Source organism: Camelina sativa, chromosome 12, assembly GCF_030686135.1.
Source record: "Camelina sativa cultivar CO46 ecotype springtype chromosome 12, ASM3068613v1".
Taxonomy (NCBI): Eukaryota; Viridiplantae; Streptophyta; class Magnoliopsida; order Brassicales; family Brassicaceae; genus Camelina; species Camelina sativa.
The window spans coordinates 2,520,681-2,541,975 of NC_141891.1; the positions used below are offsets into that span (position 1 = coordinate 2,520,681).

Sequence of the window (21,295 nt, forward strand, 5' to 3'; positions counted from 1 at the left end):
GTGGCATATCCATGGTCCATAGATAAATGGATAGATATTTTATATTTGTATGCTTTGACGTTTGTTTATTTGTGTTCCCACCCAAAAATTTACTATATTTTTAACCAGCAAAAATGGGCAGTGACGACCCATTTCTTTATTTTTTATAAAAATGGTTTAGTAATTTCCTGAATTTTGAGAAAAAAATTGCATGTTCTTTGCCTGAAGAAAACAAAGGGTGCACACACATTTCAGGATGGACCTAATTCTGTCGTCCAAAAAAAAACAAATGAAAAATTTTGTTTTGATAAAATCACCATGCCATTACCAGCATCCAACTAACTATTTTTGATATTTTTGGTCATACAACAAAATTTAGATTTCTTAAAGCGGGTGACCCATATTTTATATGGATTGTTTTACAAACTTTTATGATAAACAAAAAAAACTGCCAAAAAGTGTGTGGATTCTTGGAAGATAACAAAAATTCGACTTCTATGTGGGACGAAGAAGATTGAGAGTTTTGGTGGACCTCTTACACTTACAACATTTGGGTCCATTGTGACAGGCTAGCCAGCGGTATCAATTACAAAAACAACAATTATTATTCACACATGTAAAGTAAAAACCTTTTATTTCAACCGTAAAAGCTGTAAGCTTTTTTAAAAAAGGGGGTTCACTCTTCGACAATGCATCTGCAATAGTTGCTTATCAATTTAAACCTGCTAAAAAGTACAATTAGATTGACACTTTTGCTTGTTATAAAAATAGTATATAATTTAAAGTTGTGTCTCAACTTAAAATAGGTTAGGTACTAAAGTATGAAAATGTAAAATGATGGGAGCGCATGAAACTCTGAATTTGGGATTAAAAACTTCAAAGGTAATAATAGCCTCCCCACCATCCAATGCTTAAGATATGGATGCTAGGCAAAAAAATAACAGGAAAATCAAAATATTGCTTTCGTTGAGAGTTGAACTCAAGACCTCCCGCTTACTAAACGGGTGCTCTAACCAACTGAGCTACGAGAGCCTTTTTGCTTTACAAGTTAAACTTGGAAATATTAACAGGAGATAAGAAAGTTGTGCTTTTCGTTGAAATTGGGTTTTGATAAATATTGGGCCGAGAACCATATGAGTGGGATCTTCACAAAAATTATTATGAGAGCACTACTCAATTATGAATTCTGGGAGTGGATCTTCATTGAAAGATTTGGATCATGGGAGATGGACTTTCAAATAAGCCATACAAACTGATTCAGTATTATATCCAACTCTGCAATGTTAACTTTTTACAATTAAACTATTTTTTAATACTTTAAATTTAGCAAAAGTTTTACCATGCCTTGGTTGAATGGTCTTCACCAAATTAATACTTATCCTCATATATTACTCCCAGTACAATTTCAAATATATTTAAGACCTCTTTTTATTAGCATTAGTGACAAACAAGAGACAAAATAACATTCAACATATTTTTTTTTTCAAAAATACAACTAACAGCAACAATTAAAAACGAAACACTAATAATAGTTGAGAACAATTTGTCAACAAAATAAAAAGGAAATCATTTTGTTTTTGACAAACAAGAGGGAAGATGTTAAAAAAGCACTAAATAACATTAATAGAGAATTAATTGCTGCTGCTCATAACTGTTAATAACAGGCCAGCTAGTAAACTCCGGTTACGTCTTGTAAAATTTACTTCAATTACTTGGCCCGGTCTTGGATTTTATCAAATCCCATCTCGGTTGGGTCGGTGGCTTGAAGCTCATAGTGAACTCCGTCTAACACTCTTCTCAGTCCACTCTTTGACGTTGCATACATCATTTTCTCCCTTATCCTCGACGCCTCCGGTGACCTATTCCCACAAACAATCAAAATTATAACACTTTTTTTAGTTCATATAAAAATTCTAGTTTTATGTGGTCACGTTTTGGTATGGTTTATTTTTAGGTCACGTTTAAAGGCTTGGGACATCTAAGGGTAAAATGGTAAATTAGTCAGCAACCAATGACTATTTTGCCCTCAGATGATCACCAAAACAACGCCACAGGATCAGTGGATAGAAGGGTAAAAACGAGATAAATATGGAGAAGAGATCGAAGAGACTCGGACACTAACCAAGTGATGAAGAAGATCTTGCTCATGCGACAGTTATCGACAGTGACGTAATCGAAATCAAACACGGCGTAGCGGCAATCGTCCTGCGGCAAAGAAGCGGCAAGATCGTCGTAGCTCTCGCCGGCGGCACCGACTTTGTCGACGGTGACTTTCTGAGACTTCTCCTCGAGTTTGTAAACGACGTATCGGTGCACTTTCTTCCACTTCATCTCCATGAACGATCTCTTGCAATCATCCGTCATCCACATACCACTCGTCGCCTATATATAATATATACACCAATCAATTCAAATCATCATCCAATATAGACTATATAGTTTGTTTGGAAATATAAATAATTGTGACTTTACCGTCTTCAAAGCCATAGTGAGTGTTGCTGAGCTTCGAAGATGTCTTCTTCTTCTTCTTCTTCTTCTTCTTTCTTTCTTTGGCTAATATTTTTTTGAGTGTAGAGAGATTTTTGTTGCTGTGTGTTGAGATGACGAGAGTTCGAAAGGGTTTTATAAAGAAGTGTTTATATGATTGCCATTGAGATATCTCTATTATTACAAAATTACCACTTCCTGAAACTGCTATTTGTAATTATATTAAGTATACAAAAATTAATCTCCTGTTCTAAAAATATACTATTAAAATTGGTGTTTAGAGCCTTTTTTGAATGGTTTTATAGTTATTTTTTTCTATATGAGTAAAAAACACAGCTATTTTTTTCTATACTAATTATTTCTTTTTAAATTTGAATTGTGTGAGAATACCAAAGCAACTAATTCAAAGCTAATGAATGTTTCCAATGAGATAATGAGAAAAAATACAACTTGGGATGGAAACTTATCATTATATATGTTCAGAAATTGGGAAATTATCAATTAAAACTATATTAAGTGTTTTTTTTCTAAAAAAAATTGTTATTCCCTACCAAATTAACGTTTCCAAATTAGCTGTGTTTTTCTCGTGTGTGTACAATTAAGTGTAATAATAGTTGGTTTTGTTTTATTCATATTTATTTTCTTAAATATAATAGTATATTTATATTTATATATTTCTTACTATTGGAATACTGTTACAATATAGAAAATAATAAATAAAAAAGTCTAAAGATCACTCAGTGTGGGCATGACCAAAATTAAACCGTAACCGTATTTTGGATCGTAACCGGACCGTACTCGAACCGTAACCAGACCGTAACCGTATAAAATGGTTAGAAACCGTAACTGTTAACTGTAAATATATAGTTAAATTATATTAACCATAACCGTTAATTAACCATAACCGTATCAAAACTGTTGGTTAACCACATAGTTAAACCGCAATTTGTTAACGTAACCGTTTTAAAAACATAATAAAATATACTAATAATTATTTATTTAATATGAATCATATGATATAAAGAAATATGAGTACACTAAAAGAACATATTAATTATAAATAACTAATATCAATTATATTATATCATCAAATAATATCAACCGTATCATATTATCAAATAGCCGTAACCGTATATAACCGTAACCGATTTAAGTGGAACTGTATTTAACTGTAACCGTTTAACCGTTTATTAAACAGTTATGGTTAAAGATAAACAAAATTTCTAACCGTAACCGGTGGTTAATTAACCATAAATAACCGTAACCGTGGTGATACTAAAGTTACTTGCAAATAATGTGTTATCCAATAATTAGCTCTTTCACAAAACAAAAGAGGTAGAGATTATATATTTTAAACTTAATCAACAAATACAAACAATAAAAAGAAGAGAAAATTTGATATCATTTTTGAGTTTCGTTCGGAATATCCTAACCATGGAAACATAAGATGATTAACATAGACTTGAAAATTGATCAAAAGATGTTGACGAAGAAAAAAAGAAGCGAGGAATCGAGAGAAGCTGGTCCCAAATAATAGGATTGGATCCAATGCCTACATTCTCATTGTTTTCTCCAATTTCGTGTTACTCAAAACTCAAGTGACCCCTTTGCGTGGAAGCTAAGGTATGCGATATGAGATAAACTTTAATACTCCGAAAACGGGTTGGATAACAAAAGAAATCGGGGACAACCGAAAACGTTAAGCCCTAATTGAAACTTCTACTTGAGCTCCAACAAATAAATAAAGAGTTTCCCACTTTCCCTGAACTGAATTAGTCTCTGATTGTTCTTGATTAATATTATAATACTAGTCTTGATTATCAGCCCAATTCAAGTAAATCGTTATATTTGGTGTCGGTAAATAAAGGGTTCACAGAATATAACCTTAAGATACGTTGAACGCCGCTAGACAATCCCAAGACGAATTTTGCAGTCCCAAAGTCTCTTATAGTCTTCCCATGAAATTGTCTAGTTCATGTATTGTATAAGTTGAGCAACTCAGACTATTAATTGTGTCATACCATACGTCTGCATGCCTATATATGTTTTGTTAATTGAAGTTAGATTAGATAGTACTAGTATAAGATAGAGTATATGTTTATATTTTTGATGATATGTACATGAACATGAGTTTGCATGGACCCCTACCTGTTATTATTCGGGTGCAATTGTAAAAACACAAACACTAAAATCTAAAAATATGGAAGAATTATGGGGGCATAAGGTCTCCCATTTGTTATGTTTCAACTTACTTCAACCTAATTCGATATCTGTGGATCAGAGTGTGCGTGGTATGATTTTAAGAAGTATTGAATCAGCTTTAGACATAAATGTGCTTCATTTTCTAGTCTTTTTGCACGTTATTATATTAGATTCACTGTTTAAATAATTCACTAGTGGTTCATAAATAGTGATCAAGGATGAGATTGAGGGGACATAACCATGTCTGCTTATACTTGTAGATAACAATAGCCCATGCATGCACGAGTTTGATGAGGTGTAACCGTGTAAGTTGATAATAGCATAAGCATGTGTCGATATGTCTTATGATTTTATTGATTAGTTTCCCTTTTGTAGTTTGTTATTGGGAGGATTTGTTTGTCCATCTGGTGGCTTGTCTTCTAAAGTTGTTAAATAGTTAGGCTTTGACTTCTTGTGCTATACTTGTGTTCGTTTCTTCTTTGGAATCATCTCTTTTATCATAACCATGTTACCATCAAATCCATTTCATGCATTTTTTTTGGTTTGTTTCAATAGTGTCATTCGATATATCGAGAATCCAAAGTCCAAACCTCAAATTTGTGAAATTGTAGGTCTAGATTTGAGTGTGTATAGAGGTTTAACAAGGTATACTGAAAATAATGATATCATTATCTACATAGCTGTAGACTGAACTAAAAATCATATAAATAAAGTATACACTGAAACTTGGGAGAAAAACCTTAAGTGAAAAAGCTACAGATGCTTCCAGCTTTAGACACTCTAACTACATTGGCATTGTGTTCACTGTTCAGAAATTCAGATTATAGCATGTGCAAAACTAAAAATAGAAAGAAAAAAAAAACAGAGAGAGAATCTCACAGGAACAGAACCAGATTTGAAGTGATGTGTATGTTAGGTTGGCTTTGTCATCTTTCTTCATCCCATTTGTCTTTAGGAATCTCTCCAGAATCAGCAATCACAACTTTTTTCCTGGGTTTGCCACTGTAAGTTCCAGCTCCACCTTCAATAGCGAATACATTGTCCATTCCTTGTATTACCTTCCCCAACACCACATGTTCTCCTTCCAACCTGCACCACAGTTTTCACAGTCATCAAATCTTACTTTTTTAGAATCCAACAAAAAATCCACAAGAATTGTCCATGTGTTTCAATTTCACATTTTAGTCTAACGTAGAATTCGAATTCATGATCTTTGTCTAAAACTCCATCTAGGTTGGATCCCTAGAGGATCGTCTCAGGACTTTTCCAAGAACAAAACTATCTGCCTTTAAATTTGGTGTCCTTGATATCATATTTCTAGTATGTTTTTTTGTAAGAAAAAGTGTGCATGAAGTGAGAGCATGAGAGGGGAGCTTACCAGCTAGCCTTAACAGTAGTGATAAAGAACTGCGAGCCATTAGAATCAGGTCCTGTATTAGCCATCGCTACAACACCTACACATGCAAATTCGTTTTCCTATAAAATATGGCTCTCAATATGCTTTAAACCAATTTTTCCAAACATTTTTTTCTCAAATTTCATATGTTGGTAGAGAGAGTATATATGCGCACCTGCGTGTGAATGCTTTATCTTGAAATTTTCGTCAGGAAAAGTACCACCATAAATTGACTCACTCCCTTTACCATCACCATGGACAATGTCTCCTCCTTGGATTACAAATCCAGATATTATACGATGAAACGGTATTCCCTTATAATGTAAAGGCTTCCCGCTTGAGGATTTTCCCTTCTCTCCTGTGCATAAAGCTCTGAAATTTTCTGCAAAAAAAAACATAGAAATCCAACATTAGAAACTATCTAATCAAAATTAATCATATTCCTGAGATTCACATTCAAGATGCCAAAGACATACCTACAGTTTTGGGCACAACACTGCCATATAGTCCAATAACAATCCTGCCTGAAGTTTTGAATAACAGAAAGCAAAATCAAAAGAAGTTGAAGGAAGCAAATGGCAAAGAATATATCAGTCCATGTACCTAAGCGTTGGCCATCGATATCAACATCGAGAAACACCCTGTGGGTGATTTCGTTATCTTCGATTACTTGCTTCTCCTCATCCTAAACATCAAGAGAGAAAGCAAATCAGGCAAAACATACAGAAGGCATATCCACATTCTGCTGCTCCTCTCTTAAACCTTCCCACACAAACCAACATATCACACACAGTACAAGCGCCTCATGTAAACTCACTTAAACACTTCAATGTACTTGCAGACACATAATGTGTTAAAATTTGAATCCAAGAGAGACTACTCAAAACCAAATCCAACCAAGACTAATCACTCAGAAGGCAAACTTCACAAAAGTGTTAAAAGAGAATCAGATCTCTCATAATTTCTTAAAAAGAAGACTAATTTCGATATTTCCATAGATTGAAACCATGAATGAACACAAGAGTAGTTCTCAAACAGATCCACATGAAAAGTGGGTCGGAGAAAAAAAGACTTACTTTTCCAGTGTTAAAGAGAGCAAAGACGAGAAAAATCGTAAGGGCAACGAGGAGAAGAAGGCATCTGGGCTGTAGCAAAAACGAGATCTCTCTACGCATCTTCGTTCTTCTTCTTCTTCCTTCTTTATTCTTCTTTAGGAATCCATCTCACGCCAACACAGAACTCGATCTCAAAAAAAAGTCAGAAACTTCACACTTGGTTAGATCTCTCAATCACAGGATTCACTGGAAAAACACTTGTGTCCGGTGATATAGCTCCCAAAGGTGAAAGCTTTAGAATGAACTAGGGATTTGTGCAAAATCTTCGCGGCAATCAAAGTCGAAATCGATCTCAATTCCACTGTGTCTGTGTTTCAGTTCTTCGTCGACGATGATTTGTTTTTTTTCTTTCTTTCCGTGATTTGCTAATGGGCCTAATTAACGAGTAACTACGGCCCATTAAAGTTTGGTGTTTCCATTATTATTAAATCAATTATGGGCTATTATATTATATTGCGATTTTAGTGTTTCAATTAGCCAATTAAATTAGATTATACATGAAGGGAACATATCTAATTTTTTTTTTTTTTAACACGAAAGCTTCATATATTGATTAAGGAGATGATGTTACATGAGAGACATGGGAAATAATACAATTAGGAACAGTTACATGAGTACGGTAAATAGATAGATCCAAACGTTGATTTTTAGCAAGCAGATCAGCTGGAATGTTCGTCTCCCGGGGTGTCCACATGAGAATTACCGAATCAAAACGAGCCATCCAACTTTTGATATCTTGAATCCAGTTGCAGAGATCAAACCGTAGGATGTTTTTATTGAGAATATTAATCAAATTTTGATTATCACCTTCAAAGATCACTTTCCTAAACCCACTGAGCCATGATTGCTTCATTGCAAGACAAAGACTTTGACATTCTGCTTCAAGTGCTGTAAAGACAGTCATTCCAGTTGCTTGTCCTGCTTCCTTAAACCTGCCGTGATCATCGCGAATTACCCACCCTGCTGTTGCAGGGCTAGTGTTATTAATGAAGCTTCCATCGAAGTTGCACTTAGTCCAACCAATTGGTGGCCGACGCCAGGAGCGGATTGATGTTCTGGAATAAGTGTTGGAGTGATACTCAGAATTGTGAGCCTGTGAGCGTTTAGTATCTAACGTTAACCATTCATCTGTTTCTTGTTTGGCTTCTTGCAGATCACGATACCAGCTTTGATGTCTTTGTTGAAAAGTGAGTTTGTTGCGGCTTGTCCAAAGTTTCCATAAAATCCAAAATGGCAAATGAGAAAGACGATCATAGATTCCCCGATGCTTGTGATATGCAAAAATAGCTTTAAATTTGGCTTCGACAGTGATTGAAGGATCAAGCAGACAGTTGATGGGGATATTTGAGCCACGCCATATTTGTTGTGCATGAGAGCATGTGAAGAAAAGATGGTCTGTGGACTCAACCACTGTTATACAACGTTTACAGAAAGACTGTGAGGAGATGTGACGACGATCGAGTTCTGCTCCTGTTGCCAAAGCATTTGAGAGTAAGCGCCATAAAAAGTGTTTAAATTTTGGAGGGGTTCTTGTTTTCCAGATCTCTTTCTTTAGGTGTGGGTCTCCATCAGGCGGTCTAGCATGGACTATATGATCCGGATGATGTATTGACAGCCAGTAACCTGACTTCACCGTGTATAATCCATTCTCAGTATAATGCCATCCAAGATAATTAATATGTTGCCATCTACTGATCTTGATGGAAATAACCAGTGAGACGTCCTCTGGGTGCACTCTTTCTCGGACTAGCCATTCATTCCAACCGCTTTTATCTGGAAGTAAAAGATTAGCAACAACCAGTAAATCAGCTGAATGATAGGTAGGTGCCTGCCGTGGTGGTCTTGGCGGGTGCGTACAAAGCCAGGGTTCAGTCCAAGTATTGATAGTAGATCCATCCCCAACATTTACTCGTAGACCCTTCTGCAGTAAATCTCGACCACAAAGAATTGACTTCCAGCCAAATGATGGCTGAGTGCCACAAGTTGCCTCAAGTATACTGGAATTTGAGAAATATCGCCCACGCAGAGTTCGAGACAATAAGCTATTGGGGTTCTGAAGGATTCGCCATGCTTGTTTTGCTAATAAGGCGTCATTAAACTTTTCAATATCTCTGAATCCAAGACCACCTTCTTTCTTCATATATTTCATACGCTCCCATGCTACCCAGTGAGTCGCCGTCCCTCCCTGTTGAGAATTCCACCAATAATGTGCAATCACCCTCTCAATCTCCTCACAAATGCCTTTTGGTAGTTTAAAACAGTTCATAGTATAGACAGGCATGGCCATGGCAATAGCTTTTAAGAGGATCTCCTTCCCACCTTGTGATAGAAACTTATTGTTCCAACCTTTTGTTTTGCCTTGAACGTTTTCGATAATATACTGGAACAACTCAATTTTCTTTCGTCCAAACTGCTCTGGGAGTCCCAGATATTTGCCACATCCTCCGTCATTATGGATTTGGAGATGTCTTCTGATTTGTGTTCTGGTCTGCTCGCTTACTCTTTTTCCAAAGGTTAGTGATGATTTACGGACATTCACTTGTTGGCCCGATGCACGTTCGTATTGTGTCAGAATTTCCTTGATAGCCAAAGATGAGCTCAGATTTGCTTGGCAGAAAAACAAAGAGTCATCTGCAAAGAGTAGGTGAGTGATTGGAGGGCTTGCGTTGCTGATTTTGATTCCTTGAATATGGCCCTCTACCTCTGCTCTCTTCATTAAGTGACTTAGGACTTCAGCGCAGAGGATGAAGAGGTATAGAGAGAGGGGGTCACCCTGTCTTATACCACGTTCAGGTTGGATGAAGCCTTGAGGGTTCCCATTTACATTGACCGAGAAGGTTGGTGTTCGAACACAGGACATAATCCACTGAACCTATTTTACATCAAAACCAAATCTGAACAGTGTTTCTTGAAGAAAATCCCATTCCAATCTGTCATAAGCCTTCGTAATATCAGTTTTGATAGCCATAAAAGAGTTTGCACATCGTCTCTTAACCTTGAGGGCATGAATCAACTCATGGGCAATGAGAACATTGTCTGTAATGACTCTGCCTGGAATAAAAGCCGCTTGTTCCTCAGAAATAATATTATTCAGGTGTTGCTTCAGTCTTGAGACCAGGATCTTAGAGATGATTTTATAGCTAACATTGCAAAGGGCAATCGGCCTGAATTCACTCATATGTCTGGCACCTTCTGTCTTTGGAATCAAACAGATATTAGTATGATTCAAGGTTTTGTCGAAAGAGCCTTCATTGAAGAAAGTTTGAACTTCCTGCATAATTGTTTCCTTCGTCGTTTCTCAGTATTATTGATAGAAAGCACCCGTGAAACCATCTGATCCAGAAGCCTTCGTAGCTCCGATGGAAAACACTGCAGTCTTATTGTTTGAACTTTGAACAGAAGTGTTTTTAAAATTTGTTCTCTTATTTACTTATTTCTTAAAATGCTAATGTTTGATACATTTTGTTTTGTTTTTTTTTTTGGTTACTTCTCGGCTTTTGATAAAAAGAGACAGATATCAGATTTTTGTTTTGTTACTTTCTTTAATTTTTCTATTTTGTCAGTATTATAATTATTTTGGTAGTTCAAACTTCTAAGTTTCCTACAACAAGAAGAGTTGAATGACTGATGAGTATCTGGTTCAAATGTAAACTACTTGACACTCGCCTAGTTGGTAGGTGAGATATTTTATTTTTGTATGGTTTTTAAGGTGAGATATATATATATATATATATTTTTTGAAAAAGGCTTAAGGTGAGATATTTTGTTAGATAGATCATTCATTATGTTATCTCATAACTCACTGAAAACAATTCTTGAGGTATAAAACTGGACAACAATTAATCATTTTTCCTTACCCTTACAGAAAAAAAAAAATTAGACGACAATCAAGAATTAAATTTTATAATATCATGTATGGTAAGTTAAATTAATAGTTTTATAATATCTAATTATTTCATGTCCAGGAATGAATTCGAGTATTTTCAAATATATACCCTACTGTGAAAAAATATTTAACTATTGCTAAAAAGGTTAATAAAGTGAACTTTAAAAACATACAGTACATCATAAGAAATTATACTTAACCACAAGAACTTTTAGATAGATAGAAACAAAATCATTAATTGGTTCCATCCCAAAAACTCTTTATTTAAATAATTAAAGAGACATTGTTACCCCACTTTTTAATTAGAGCGATAGTTACTCTTACTCATATTTTCATGTTTGTTTGCTACTTTGCGATTTTTGTTTTCCTCATTTTGTCCGTCATTTTTCATCCGTTTAATCTCATTTTTTGTACTAGTATATAATAAAATCATCACATTATGGAATCCTACAACACTAACATACAAATGCCTTTTGTACCTTTTTTCTTTCTAAATTAAAAAAAAAAAAAGATTTTTTTTTGTGATAAGCAAATTGTGAATGTGTGATAACCTCGCCAACAAATCAGATCACTTATTTGACAATTATGATAAATATCGCCCGCAAGAATTAATTTCACGGATAGAAAGATACATGTCCATATCACTCCCTTACTGTTCGAAATCCCGAATTGGCCCCATCAAATATTCATCTCTCTTATCACATCACAACTGGCAAAATGGTTATAAGCTTTCATGACTTTGTTGAACATGTTCTTGGTGTTCTCAATCATATTGATACACCTACGGTATCATTTCTGTACTGATCTTATCATTTAGACCCGATGGCATGGACACGTACGTCAGTCTATACGAAGCAAATCACTTAGTGAATAACTCATTTTGGATGCGATCAATAAAAATACTGGTTTTATCTCCACATTACTGGTCGTGCATGCGTGATTAAATGAAATTTTGATGAAACGTGGCTGAGTTTACTCTATGGCTGCAAAGGATTGAGTCATTAGGATAAGTAACGAACGAATATTCTTGAATTAAATTATTAGAACTTCATTTTGCCAAAGAAAAAATTGCTTACATTAAAGGAAAGAGGCGGCTAACTGGCTAAGGATAACATAACTAGGATCGCTCTATATCACACGAATCCCTATATATTAACATTTTTTAGAGAAATTTTGGTTTCTTTTTCCAGCTATATTATATTATCAACCAGCAAAGGCGTCAGGACTCGGGAGTTGTCTATTTTTGGCGTGAGAATAAAAACAGAAAAGTAGTGTAAGCCAAACTTGATGGGAGCTATTGGGAAGGAAGGAAGTAAACCTAGTGAAATACGGCAAACTTGTAGCTTTTGATGTATAGTAAGCCAAACTAATTAGATAATTTTTTTGAAAAATCTATTTCTTTAAGGAAATCTCAAGTATCTGAAAAATTGATTAATGGTTCGTTGCGATTTTTGAAGAATACAAACCAAAACACTCATCTAAAATTATATATCCAATCAAAGCCAATAACGTTTTGGATGAAAAATACAAGTTGGTGACTTACTTGGTGGAGAAAAATTGTTGTCACATCCAAATAGATTATATGAAACTAAACGCGCCGAATAACTAAAATTTTAAAGCATCGTGATCAGAAACAAGTGACTGCTCTGGATATTTCCTAGTGTTTCGATAAAAATTGTTCCGTACGTACAAGCGACAGAGAAATAAATACAACCTTTCTTTACAAAAAAAAAAAAAAAATGGGAATACAACCCTTGGCAACATGAAACGTTAGAGTTGTTCACGACTTGTTTTCCATTTAAAAAGACGCATGTTTGAGTGACTTTTACAAAGCCAAACAAAATCTTTTTGTAGTGTTAAATTAGTGTGAACTGGATCAATTTAATAAAATCAAAAAGAGCAAAACTAAACCGATGCAACTAATTATGAATTGGGTTTGATGTGTTTTAACGTTATGGAATTTTGGTACTCTCATCAGTAATCCAAGCATTGTAGAAACGTATCAATTCATCGAAGGTGCTTGAGGCGCTCAGTCACCCAAGTATACACAATGTCAATTTTATATCTCATACCAAATAAAACTGAACGTAAACTAGACGGCACCAAACCGACTTGGAAGCTTCTAGCAATAATATTGAGCCGGACTAGTCCCCACTTTCTAGTTTCCAATTACTTCATTCAATTATAGATCCGTATATCCACTTACTAGTTACTACCAAAGATATCTCTTTACTCATCTCATGTCATGTAGTATCGTACAACTGTTTATTCATTGCCTCGTTGACCATATAATGGATTTGAGTCTTCTATAATGGAGAACAAAAAAAAAAAAAAACTTCAAAAAAAAAAAAACATATTTTGTTTAAATAAAACCATGTGGTCGTCTATATATATAATTTTCTAATAAGAAAAATTAAAAGTTACGGAAGCATGAACTGTCATGCTTGGAACAGGCCAAAATCACCCACTAATACTACTAATCATCCTAGTTGACCATATTCTAATTAATCATCACCTTGAAGAAAAAATATCCAATGATATGAAGAAGCAATTTGCATTTAAATAGAAAAGTCTTAATTCCTCTTCGACATTTATTTATAAATTCATCCAATATTTGGAACCAAGAGCACACCTTCACCGTACGTGTCCCTTTCGTACTTTCTCATTTCATCATTCTAGTTATTAAATTATTATTTTTTCCTTTTTTGAGATTAAATAAATACTTTCTACAAAAAAACGATAAAGTCTAAAGTTGCGGAAAAAACAAAAATAAAAACGTAACGTTTCACCTTTAAAACTGTACGCAGAGAGCTCAACGAACCAACACAACACACTCAAAAATATCTCTTCTTTCTTTCTTTCTTTCTTTCTTTCTTTCTTCTTCTCGATATCTTCTCCTCCTCCTCCAATGGGGTTTGGGAGATCTTCTTCGTCTTCGTCTTCTTCTTCTTCTTCCTCCTCAGCTCTCAAATGGCTTGGTTTCGTTACAGCCGTTTGGATCCAATCCATCTCCGGCAACAATTACACCTTCTCAAATTACTCCGGCGCTCTCAAATCCCTAATGAACCTCACTCAGTTAGAACTCAACAGTCTCTCCGTCGCTAAAGACATCGGAAAAGCTTTCGGTATCCTCGCCGGACTTGCTTCTGATCGTCTTTCAACTCCTGTCATCCTTCTCATCGGTTCTTTCGAAGGTCTTATTGGTTATGGTGTACAATGGCTCGTCGTTAGCCGCACGATCCAACCTCTTCCTTATTGGCAGGTACTAAATCAAGATTCCTAAAACAAACCCTAATTTTCAAAGTTGTAAAACCCTAAGTTTTAAAATTTTGTGTAGATGTGTGTGTTTCTTTGTATGGGAGGGAACAGTTCGACGTGGATGAACACGGCGGTCCTTGTGACTTGTATAAGAAACTTCCGGCGAAACCGTGGTCCTGTATCTGGGATTCTTAAAGGATACGTTGGTTTAAGTACTGCGATTTTCACGGATGTGTGCACTGCTCTGTTTTCCTCTGATCCAGCTTCGTTTCTTGTTCTTCTCTCCGTCGTACCTTTCGCCGTTTGTCTCACGGCGGTTTTTTTCCTCCGTGAAATACCTCCGGCTAGTACCTCCGCAGAGGACAACGAAGAGTCTAAATACTTCGCCGTGTTTAACATCGTCGCGGTTGTTGTTGCTGTGTACCTTCAGTCTTACGATATCTTGGGAATCAAAACCGGAGTTGTCGCTATTGCATTCGCCTCGATTCTTCTCATCCTCTTAGCTTCTCCTATCGCCGTCCCTTTCCACGCTTATTTCCGTAGCCAAGATAAAGATGAACAAGACGTAGAAGGACGAGCCGATGAACCGTTACTGAGATCAGGATCCGAGATTGTAGTGGATGAAACACTCGTAGGTGCTGCAGCGGCGGCGGATAACGAGTTGCCACCGTCTCTTAAGCCGTTAAAAGATGAGGAGGAAGAGAATCATGGAAACGTGGTGACGAGTACTGAGAAGAAAAGACCGGTTCTTGGAGAAGAACACACCATCATGGAAGCCATGTTGAGTGTTGACTTTTGGGTTTTGTTTGTGTCCTTCTTGTGTGGAGTAGGTACTGGTTTAGCAGTGATGAACAATATGGGTCAGATCGGGCTTGCGCTTGGTTACACGGATGTTTCCAAGTTTGTCTCCATGATTAGTATTTGGGGATTCTTTGGTCGGATTCTCTCCGGTACCATCTCCGAGCACTTCATCAAGTAAGTAGTCACTTTACTTAAAACACTCTTAGTAGAAAAAAAAAACTGATTTAATAATTGGAAACATAGATCTTGTTAAGTTGTAAACGTGACTTGGAAATTGGAATATTCTCATTTGATCACTTTATCTACACGCATTCAAATGCAAATTTGGGTGGTGTCAGTTTCCTCTGTTTCATCTTTGCTTTGCCGCTAAGGCACATAGAGTATATTACTTTCCTCTTCTGTTACTTAGAACTGAATATTTTTCTCATTCACATGATTTTTCTTATTAAAGCTCTTGACATGTTAGTTCCTCCTGATTGAGAAGTTTCCTTGTGCCCGGGGGGACCATAATAAAAGTTTTCGACTTTTTGCGTTGAAAGATCTTTTTAGATTTTCTTTAGTCTTTATTAGAGAACTCGACATCGTGGGGACCTTGACTAATCTTGCTATTAAGGGAACTTACCTATATTTGCATAGACTAACTTGAGAATGATTTTTTTGTTCTATTCAATTCTATAGGAAAGCTGGAACACCAAGACCACTATGGAATGCAGCAGCTCAGATTATCATGGCCGTAGGATATTTACTGATGGCTTTAGCAATGCCCGGTTCGCTTTACATCGGTTCAATGGTGGTTGGGGTTTGCTACGGAGTCCGGTTAGCCATAACCGTGCCAACAGCCTCAGAACTATTTGGTCTAAAATACTATGGACTCATCTACAACATCCTTATACTCAATTTGCCTCTAGGATCGTTCCTGTTCTCGGGTCTACTAGCGGGTTTACTCTACGATGCTGAAGCCACACCGACTCCTGGTGGAGGCAATACGTGTGTAGGAGCTCATTGTTTCCGTATGGTCTTCCTTGTTATGGCGCTTGCTTCCGTTATTGGGATCGGTCTTGACCTTTTGCTTGCGTATAGAACGAAGGAGATCTATGCGAAGATTCATGCAAGCAAGAAGGCTAAGAAATCTAGTGGTAATCTCCGATGAGAGTGTTAAGCTTTGCTTTTGGTTATAATCATTTTTTTTGGGGAGGGGGATGTTAGTTCTATAGTTATATGTAAATCTTTTTTGTGAAAGTTTTTAATGTTCAGTATTATTAGAAGCGGTGATTGTACATTTGTACACTTATGCTTAAGAAGTGTTTGAATCAGTTGTTTGGTGTAAGTTCAGATAATGGGTATCAGTACTTAATGTTTGCTCATTTATTGGAGAGTTGCATATTCTCATTCTCATTCTCATTCTCATTCCTCCTTGTAACTATCATGTAAACATTAAATTAAACGTTACTACATCAAAAAGGTGTTCAGTAACAATAGAGAAACAATGTGAGAAACTAAAACCGATTTTGAAGTAAAATAACACAAACTATGAAAAAGAATCTGAAACAAAGTTAACTCAGATATTATATGATTATAGAATCTAAAATCAATATAGTAGTTTCGACTTACAACATAGTCTACACACTTATAACAACGTCTAAGAGCATCACCAATGTAATATATACAGAGAGCTTCATCAAACGTTGGAAGAAGACATAAGTGAACACATCAAAGAAGAAAACAAAACCTGTGAGGCGACAAAAATGAAGAGTGTTCATACTCTAGTTAGTGAATTAGCTTTGTGTCATATATCAATGAAATCCTCTTGACCCTCTAGATTGGTAAAGCTCCAATCTACTCTTTGCTTCTGGTAATATCTCGTCAATCGTTGGTGATTCCACCAAATGAGCTTGCTTTGTCGACCATTCAAGAACTACGAGAACCTCTTCTTGAGCTAAAGTCTCACTGTCTGGTACATTCAATGCTATATAACAAAGTAGTATCAAAGCCGGGACTTGAACCATTTGTTCTCCAAAGTAGACTAATTGAATCAAATGCTTTGCACCTCCTGCTGCTATGATCGCTTTCGAGTGGTTATCACGCAAGAAATTCTCGGTACATGAGAATTTGATAAGCGCTACTGCGGCTTCCATTGAAACCTCTGCTTCTCTTTCATCAAGAAGCTTCACAAGTGGTGCAATGATCCTTGTCTCCGTTGCACGGAACGTTCTTGAAAGACTACCGATTGATTTGATGCAGGGGATCAAAAGGTCCGGTAGTTCGTTTTCGATCACCTTAAGTAACTGTTCTACTACAGCTTTTGCAGCAGGAGAGGTTGGTTTGAAGGCTGAACGTCTCAGTTCTGGATACTGCTCAGCCACATCTGTGATTTCCATCATTGCCAAAGCTGAATATGACTTGACTTCATCGTCTCCTTTCTCTAACAAAACGGCGAAACAGAGCAATGCTCTTGACTCTGTTATGCTTCTACATATTTGGAGATTCCCTCTTGAGAGTTGCCACAATGCTCTTGCAGCCATTGCCTTCATCTGAGCTTTAGTAGCTGGATCTTCATACTCTCTTCCCTTAATGCTTGTCCCCATTAAAGAAACATGTGTGTGATTGTTCCCTCTCGGGTTAGAACCACCCTTGGTGTGATGATTCTGGTGCTGTTGATTACTCTGTTTTACCTGATTCTTGTTAGTACCTGAACCTGAACCTGAACTCGGACCCGAACCCTTCATTGCCAATGTGTTTGTAATTAAGCTATGCATCTGACTCGGTGTCTGATTACTCATAGGATGTGAGATATTGCTTTTGGTCTCATCTTGATCGTTGCTCTCTTTCTTGTCTGATGGGTTCGTATTACTCGCCATGAAAACCGTATGAATCGAAGACAACGTCTGCTTGTTACTCACGATAGCGTATTTGCTATGTTCTTGAACCGTCTCAAAAGCTAAATGACTCACAAGGAAACGAATGATGTTGTTCTGAGCGAAATGGTCTTGACACTTAGGATGATTAGAAGCTAATTCAGAAACAGCCCATGCAACAACGGTTTGAACTTTCATATGACCTTCTTTAAGAATCTTTGCAAACACTTGACACACACCTGCGTTCACAATCTGTTCAACACTCTCTGGATCACGTCCTAATAAACCAATGGCTCGAGCCGCGTTCTCTTGACCTTCCATTTTACCTTCTTTTGCAAGCTTCAACAATGGAGGTACACCACCTTCTTCGATGATGAGCCTCCCGTATCGATCATTGTCACGAGCCAACGACACGAGCGAAGCCGCAGCGTCCGATCTATCTTCGAGAGAGCCTGTGAAGAGAATCGCGACTTGTTCCCAAATCAAACAGAGGATTGGTTCGTTAGCAGCGATCGGAGGGAGTCCTAAATACTCGTCGTCACGATCATCTCCTGAAGCAGAGACACGGAGGAGCCAAGAAACGTCTCCGATCGAATTCTCTAACTGCATCGTGATCTTCCTAAACGCAGCCGCGGGGATAATGGTGAAAACACGTTTCATCAGTCCCGTGGCGCGGCATTTTTCGACGAGGGCTAAGGCTTTGAAGAGGACTTGCTCTGTATCGTCGATGATACGGCGCGTGGGACGTTCGTAGAGATCGTTGCTCGCACGCGCCGCTTGACGTAAGAGACCGGCGAGCTTTTCCGTTTTGGCTTTGACCTCTAGACATTCTTGACGGAACGAGTAAGCTTCGTCCGACGCTTTAGTTATCTGATCCGCTAATTGAATAGGTCTTACTAAGATCTGTTTCACAATATCCGCCATGAGAAACAAAATCAAGAATTAACTCTGTGAACGTTGATGTTGTTTAATGAAGACGATGGTGGCTTTGATCACCGGAGACGACGGTGGAGGGAGGCGGAGAGAGAGAGAGAAGAGACGGACACAGAGAGAATGTGAGATATTGGTGAAACGTTAATTTCTCCGAATTTTACAAGGAAGAAGAAAAGGCTCTCTAAAAATAGACGTTGTATATATACAGAAACTGAATCGGATACTTCAATTAACATAATTATAGCAACATACATTTATTCGAATGATTAATATTTGAGATTGTTGGTGTAGAGTGTAGACTATGTATAACGGTCCAATGCTGACTGAGATGATGAATTAACACAATGGTCAGCCGCCCGTATTTAATGTCAAAGCAATTAAGCTATTGGTGTATGTATGCAGGCTAGGACAAAATCACCACGAGGTGAGTTTTATTATAGCCTCAAAAATAGTTAACCAAGATCATGTCCATATGTGTCAAGGCATGTGGGAGGCCGTAGCATAAATGCTAATTGTGAAGAGTTTGTTGATGAATGATGACTGATGAATCATGATTCTTGGTACGTTTGGAAGCAAGCTAATTGTGGCAGAACATAACACAATCAAGGACACCAGCTTGTCTCTCTTTAGTAAACCCCCTTAACATCATGTTTTAATTCTTATAAATTTCTAACAAATTAGGTTAAAGAGTGGTGCAGAAGTATGTTATAATATACTTCTTTATCTTGAGGTTATATATTTATATCAACTATCCACTATAACATTTTATTCAATAAACTAACAATCTAATCGTATGATACAATCGGATTTACAGATTTAAGGTCTTACAAAAGACGAAACTTTTTAAAGGACACACACAAACTTTTTCTAAAGGACGTCGACGAGAATCACACATACGCCTTTGTAAATAGTGCCACTTTTAATACACGCAACAAAAAACCAAAGAAAATAAATTTGGTTGCAAATCCTTGTCAAACTTGGAGACCTATCAAATTTTGCCTTCGATTCTTGCGTGAGTGAGTCCGACGCAAGCATCAACGAAATCATCTTCGATGAAATCAGTTGACAGAATCTGCAACTTATCTCCACATCCCTTGGAAATACACTGAGATATAAAAAGCCTAGCATGTTTTCGGATCCGATCAGTCACCGGTTTAACCCAAACAACTGGATTATCTGCTTGCGGCGTAACGGTGTTCTCAACCCGGTAAAAGAATTTTCTAGAAGATATCGATTGCTGCTCGCCTAGATGCTTCAAATTGCTTTGAAATTTCGTCCATGGAAGATCCGTATCAATCCAGTTATCTTTTAGATAATCTGCGTTCCAGAGATGTCCACCACGGCTCGGCTTCGGAGACTCTCTAGGCTTCCAGATGCAAATAACCCTTTTCGGCAAAATCTCTGATACAGGCTTGTTGAACAAGTTATCGTCTTGATGTATCAGGTACTGACCTAACTTGTCAGCCAAGTAAGTCTCGAACTCCGGAGGGTCTTTGTGTCCGAACTCTGTCCTTATCTCCAAGATTATAATCTCCGACTGAGTCTCCGACAAGAATCTGATGACATCATCGATGACAACATCAACGTCGTATGAAGTCAGGATCCCATGGCAGATTTGGCGATCCTCTTGCACACGGATGTCGAGGACACGCGTGCCGAGGACGAGCTGTTCGTAGATGGATAGCGTTTGGCATTCAGCTAAAGGACGAGAGATGAGAGGTATTCCGATATCGTTGGTAGCTGAATCGTGCGTTCCTGGCCACACGATCTTGTTAAGAGTTAGTTTCTCCAACGTTAGACCAGCCATCCAGTTTTTACGATCGGACGGACGGTAGTCATCGCCAGGGAAATGTGAACCATCGGATTTTTCGAGATCGCTTAGGGTTTTTTCCTCATGAGAGACATCTTTTTGCCGGTCGATCTGGTTAGAGATAAAAGAGAGCATTGTTTTGAGAGATCGATGAAGATGAGGATGAAAGAAGAAGATAAGGTTTCTCTTGTGGTTGAGTTTACGACTATGTTTGTAGGGTTCACTTATAATTATGGGAGGTATCGTGAAGTGTTTGTCTCAAACGTGTGAAACGTTCAATCAAAGAAAGACAAATTATTTGTTGTGGGTTAGTTAGAGTTTTTGACTTATTAAGTCAAATTAATTGGCTGTCTAATTAAAAGTTGCTAACAGTTTATGTAAGCGAATTTGATTAACGTCATGATAGTTGTTAGTAAAACGAATATGCGATGTGTATTTTTACCAAAATCCAACTTGGACTTAAAAATATATATTAGGTTGTTTCTTTGTCTTTATCTTTTTCATTGTTAAAGGTTTTTTGGTCAAAAAAGGTTTAGCAACTATATGCATCATTAGTTTTAATTCTGATTTAAA

General features: G+C 37.0%; 5 protein-coding genes and 1 non-coding gene across 6 annotated transcripts; 1 reads left to right on the forward strand and 5 right to left on the reverse strand.

Annotated features, from left to right (window-relative positions):
• Window positions 1-937: 937 nt before the first annotated feature.
• On the reverse strand, window positions 938-1,011 carry TRNAT-AGU (transfer RNA threonine (anticodon AGU)). Its single transcript has one exon. It is a non-coding gene; the product is annotated as a tRNA-Thr (tRNA).
• A 428-nt stretch (window positions 1,012-1,439) lies between these two features.
• Window positions 1,440-2,761, reverse strand: LOC104729720 (actin-depolymerizing factor 9). The gene is made up of 3 exons (XM_010448713.3): window positions 2,452-2,761; window positions 2,102-2,361; window positions 1,440-1,838 (listed from the first exon to the last, which is right to left on the reverse strand). Exons 1-3 carry the CDS (start codon window positions 2,464-2,466, stop codon window positions 1,688-1,690), a joined length of 426 nt encoding a protein of 141 aa, XP_010447015.1. The 5' UTR covers window positions 2,467-2,761; the 3' UTR covers window positions 1,440-1,687.
• Window positions 2,762-5,316: 2,555 nt separating this feature from the next.
• On the reverse strand, window positions 5,317-7,596 carry LOC104729722 (peptidyl-prolyl cis-trans isomerase CYP21-1). Its single transcript, XM_010448714.3, has 6 exons — window positions 7,141-7,596; window positions 6,668-6,749; window positions 6,541-6,588; window positions 6,240-6,446; window positions 6,047-6,122; window positions 5,317-5,757 (listed from the first exon to the last, which is right to left on the reverse strand). Exons 1-6 carry the CDS (start codon window positions 7,237-7,239, stop codon window positions 5,595-5,597), a joined length of 675 nt encoding a protein of 224 aa, XP_010447016.2. The 5' UTR covers window positions 7,240-7,596; the 3' UTR covers window positions 5,317-5,594.
• A 6,099-nt stretch (window positions 7,597-13,695) lies between these two features.
• LOC104729723 (protein NUCLEAR FUSION DEFECTIVE 4) lies at window positions 13,696-16,488 on the forward strand. Its single transcript, XM_010448715.3, has 3 exons — window positions 13,696-14,327; window positions 14,403-15,298; window positions 15,803-16,488. The coding sequence occupies exons 1-3, from the start codon at window positions 13,974-13,976 to the stop codon at window positions 16,272-16,274; spliced, it is 1,722 nt and encodes a 573-aa protein (XP_010447017.1). The 5' UTR covers window positions 13,696-13,973; the 3' UTR covers window positions 16,275-16,488.
• Window positions 16,489-16,667: 179 nt separating this feature from the next.
• LOC104729724 (uncharacterized) lies at window positions 16,668-19,073 on the reverse strand. The gene has a single exon (XM_087479145.1). It carries the CDS (start codon window positions 18,901-18,903, stop codon window positions 16,918-16,920), a length of 1,986 nt encoding a protein of 661 aa, XP_087335271.1. The 5' UTR covers window positions 18,904-19,073; the 3' UTR covers window positions 16,668-16,917.
• A 577-nt stretch (window positions 19,074-19,650) lies between these two features.
• On the reverse strand, window positions 19,651-21,163 carry LOC104729725 (uncharacterized). The gene has a single exon (XM_010448717.3). The coding sequence runs from the start codon at window positions 20,855-20,857 to the stop codon at window positions 19,901-19,903; it is 957 nt and encodes a 318-aa protein (XP_010447019.1). The 5' UTR covers window positions 20,858-21,163; the 3' UTR covers window positions 19,651-19,900.
• Window positions 21,164-21,295: the final 132 nt, after the last annotated feature.

Bases quoted from the DNA above. Each gene is read 5' to 3' on its own strand.
- LOC104729723 (XM_010448715.3), top strand. From the start codon at position 13,974: ATGGGGTTTGGGAGATCTTCTTCGTCTTCGTCTTCTTCTTCTTCTTCC. The intron at 14,328-14,402 runs GTACTAAATCAA...AATTTTGTGTAG, and splicing joins AACCTCTTCCTTATTGGCAG to ATGTGTGTGTTTCTTTGTAT. The intron at 15,299-15,802 runs GTAAGTAGTCAC...TCAATTCTATAG, and splicing joins ATCTCCGAGCACTTCATCAA to GAAAGCTGGAACACCAAGAC.
- LOC104729724 (XM_087479145.1), bottom strand. From the start codon at position 18,903: ATGGCGGATATTGTGAAACAGATCTTAGTAAGACCTATTCAATTAGCG.
- LOC104729720 (XM_010448713.3), bottom strand. The intron at 1,839-2,101 runs GTTAGTGTCCGA...TTGTGGGAATAG, and splicing joins AAGATCTTCTTCATCACTTG to GTCACCGGAGGCGTCGAGGA.
- LOC104729725 (XM_010448717.3), bottom strand. From the start codon at position 20,857: ATGCTCTCTTTTATCTCTAACCAGATCGACCGGCAAAAAGATGTCTCT.
- LOC104729722 (XM_010448714.3), bottom strand. From the start codon at position 7,239: ATGCGTAGAGAGATCTCGTTTTTGCTACAGCCCAGATGCCTTCTTCTC. The intron at 6,750-7,140 runs GTAAGTCTTTTT...CTTGATGTTTAG, and splicing joins CTCTCTTTAACACTGGAAAA to GATGAGGAGAAGCAAGTAAT. The intron at 6,123-6,239 runs GTGCGCATATAT...TTGCATGTGTAG, and splicing joins GATAAAGCATTCACACGCAG to GTGTTGTAGCGATGGCTAAT.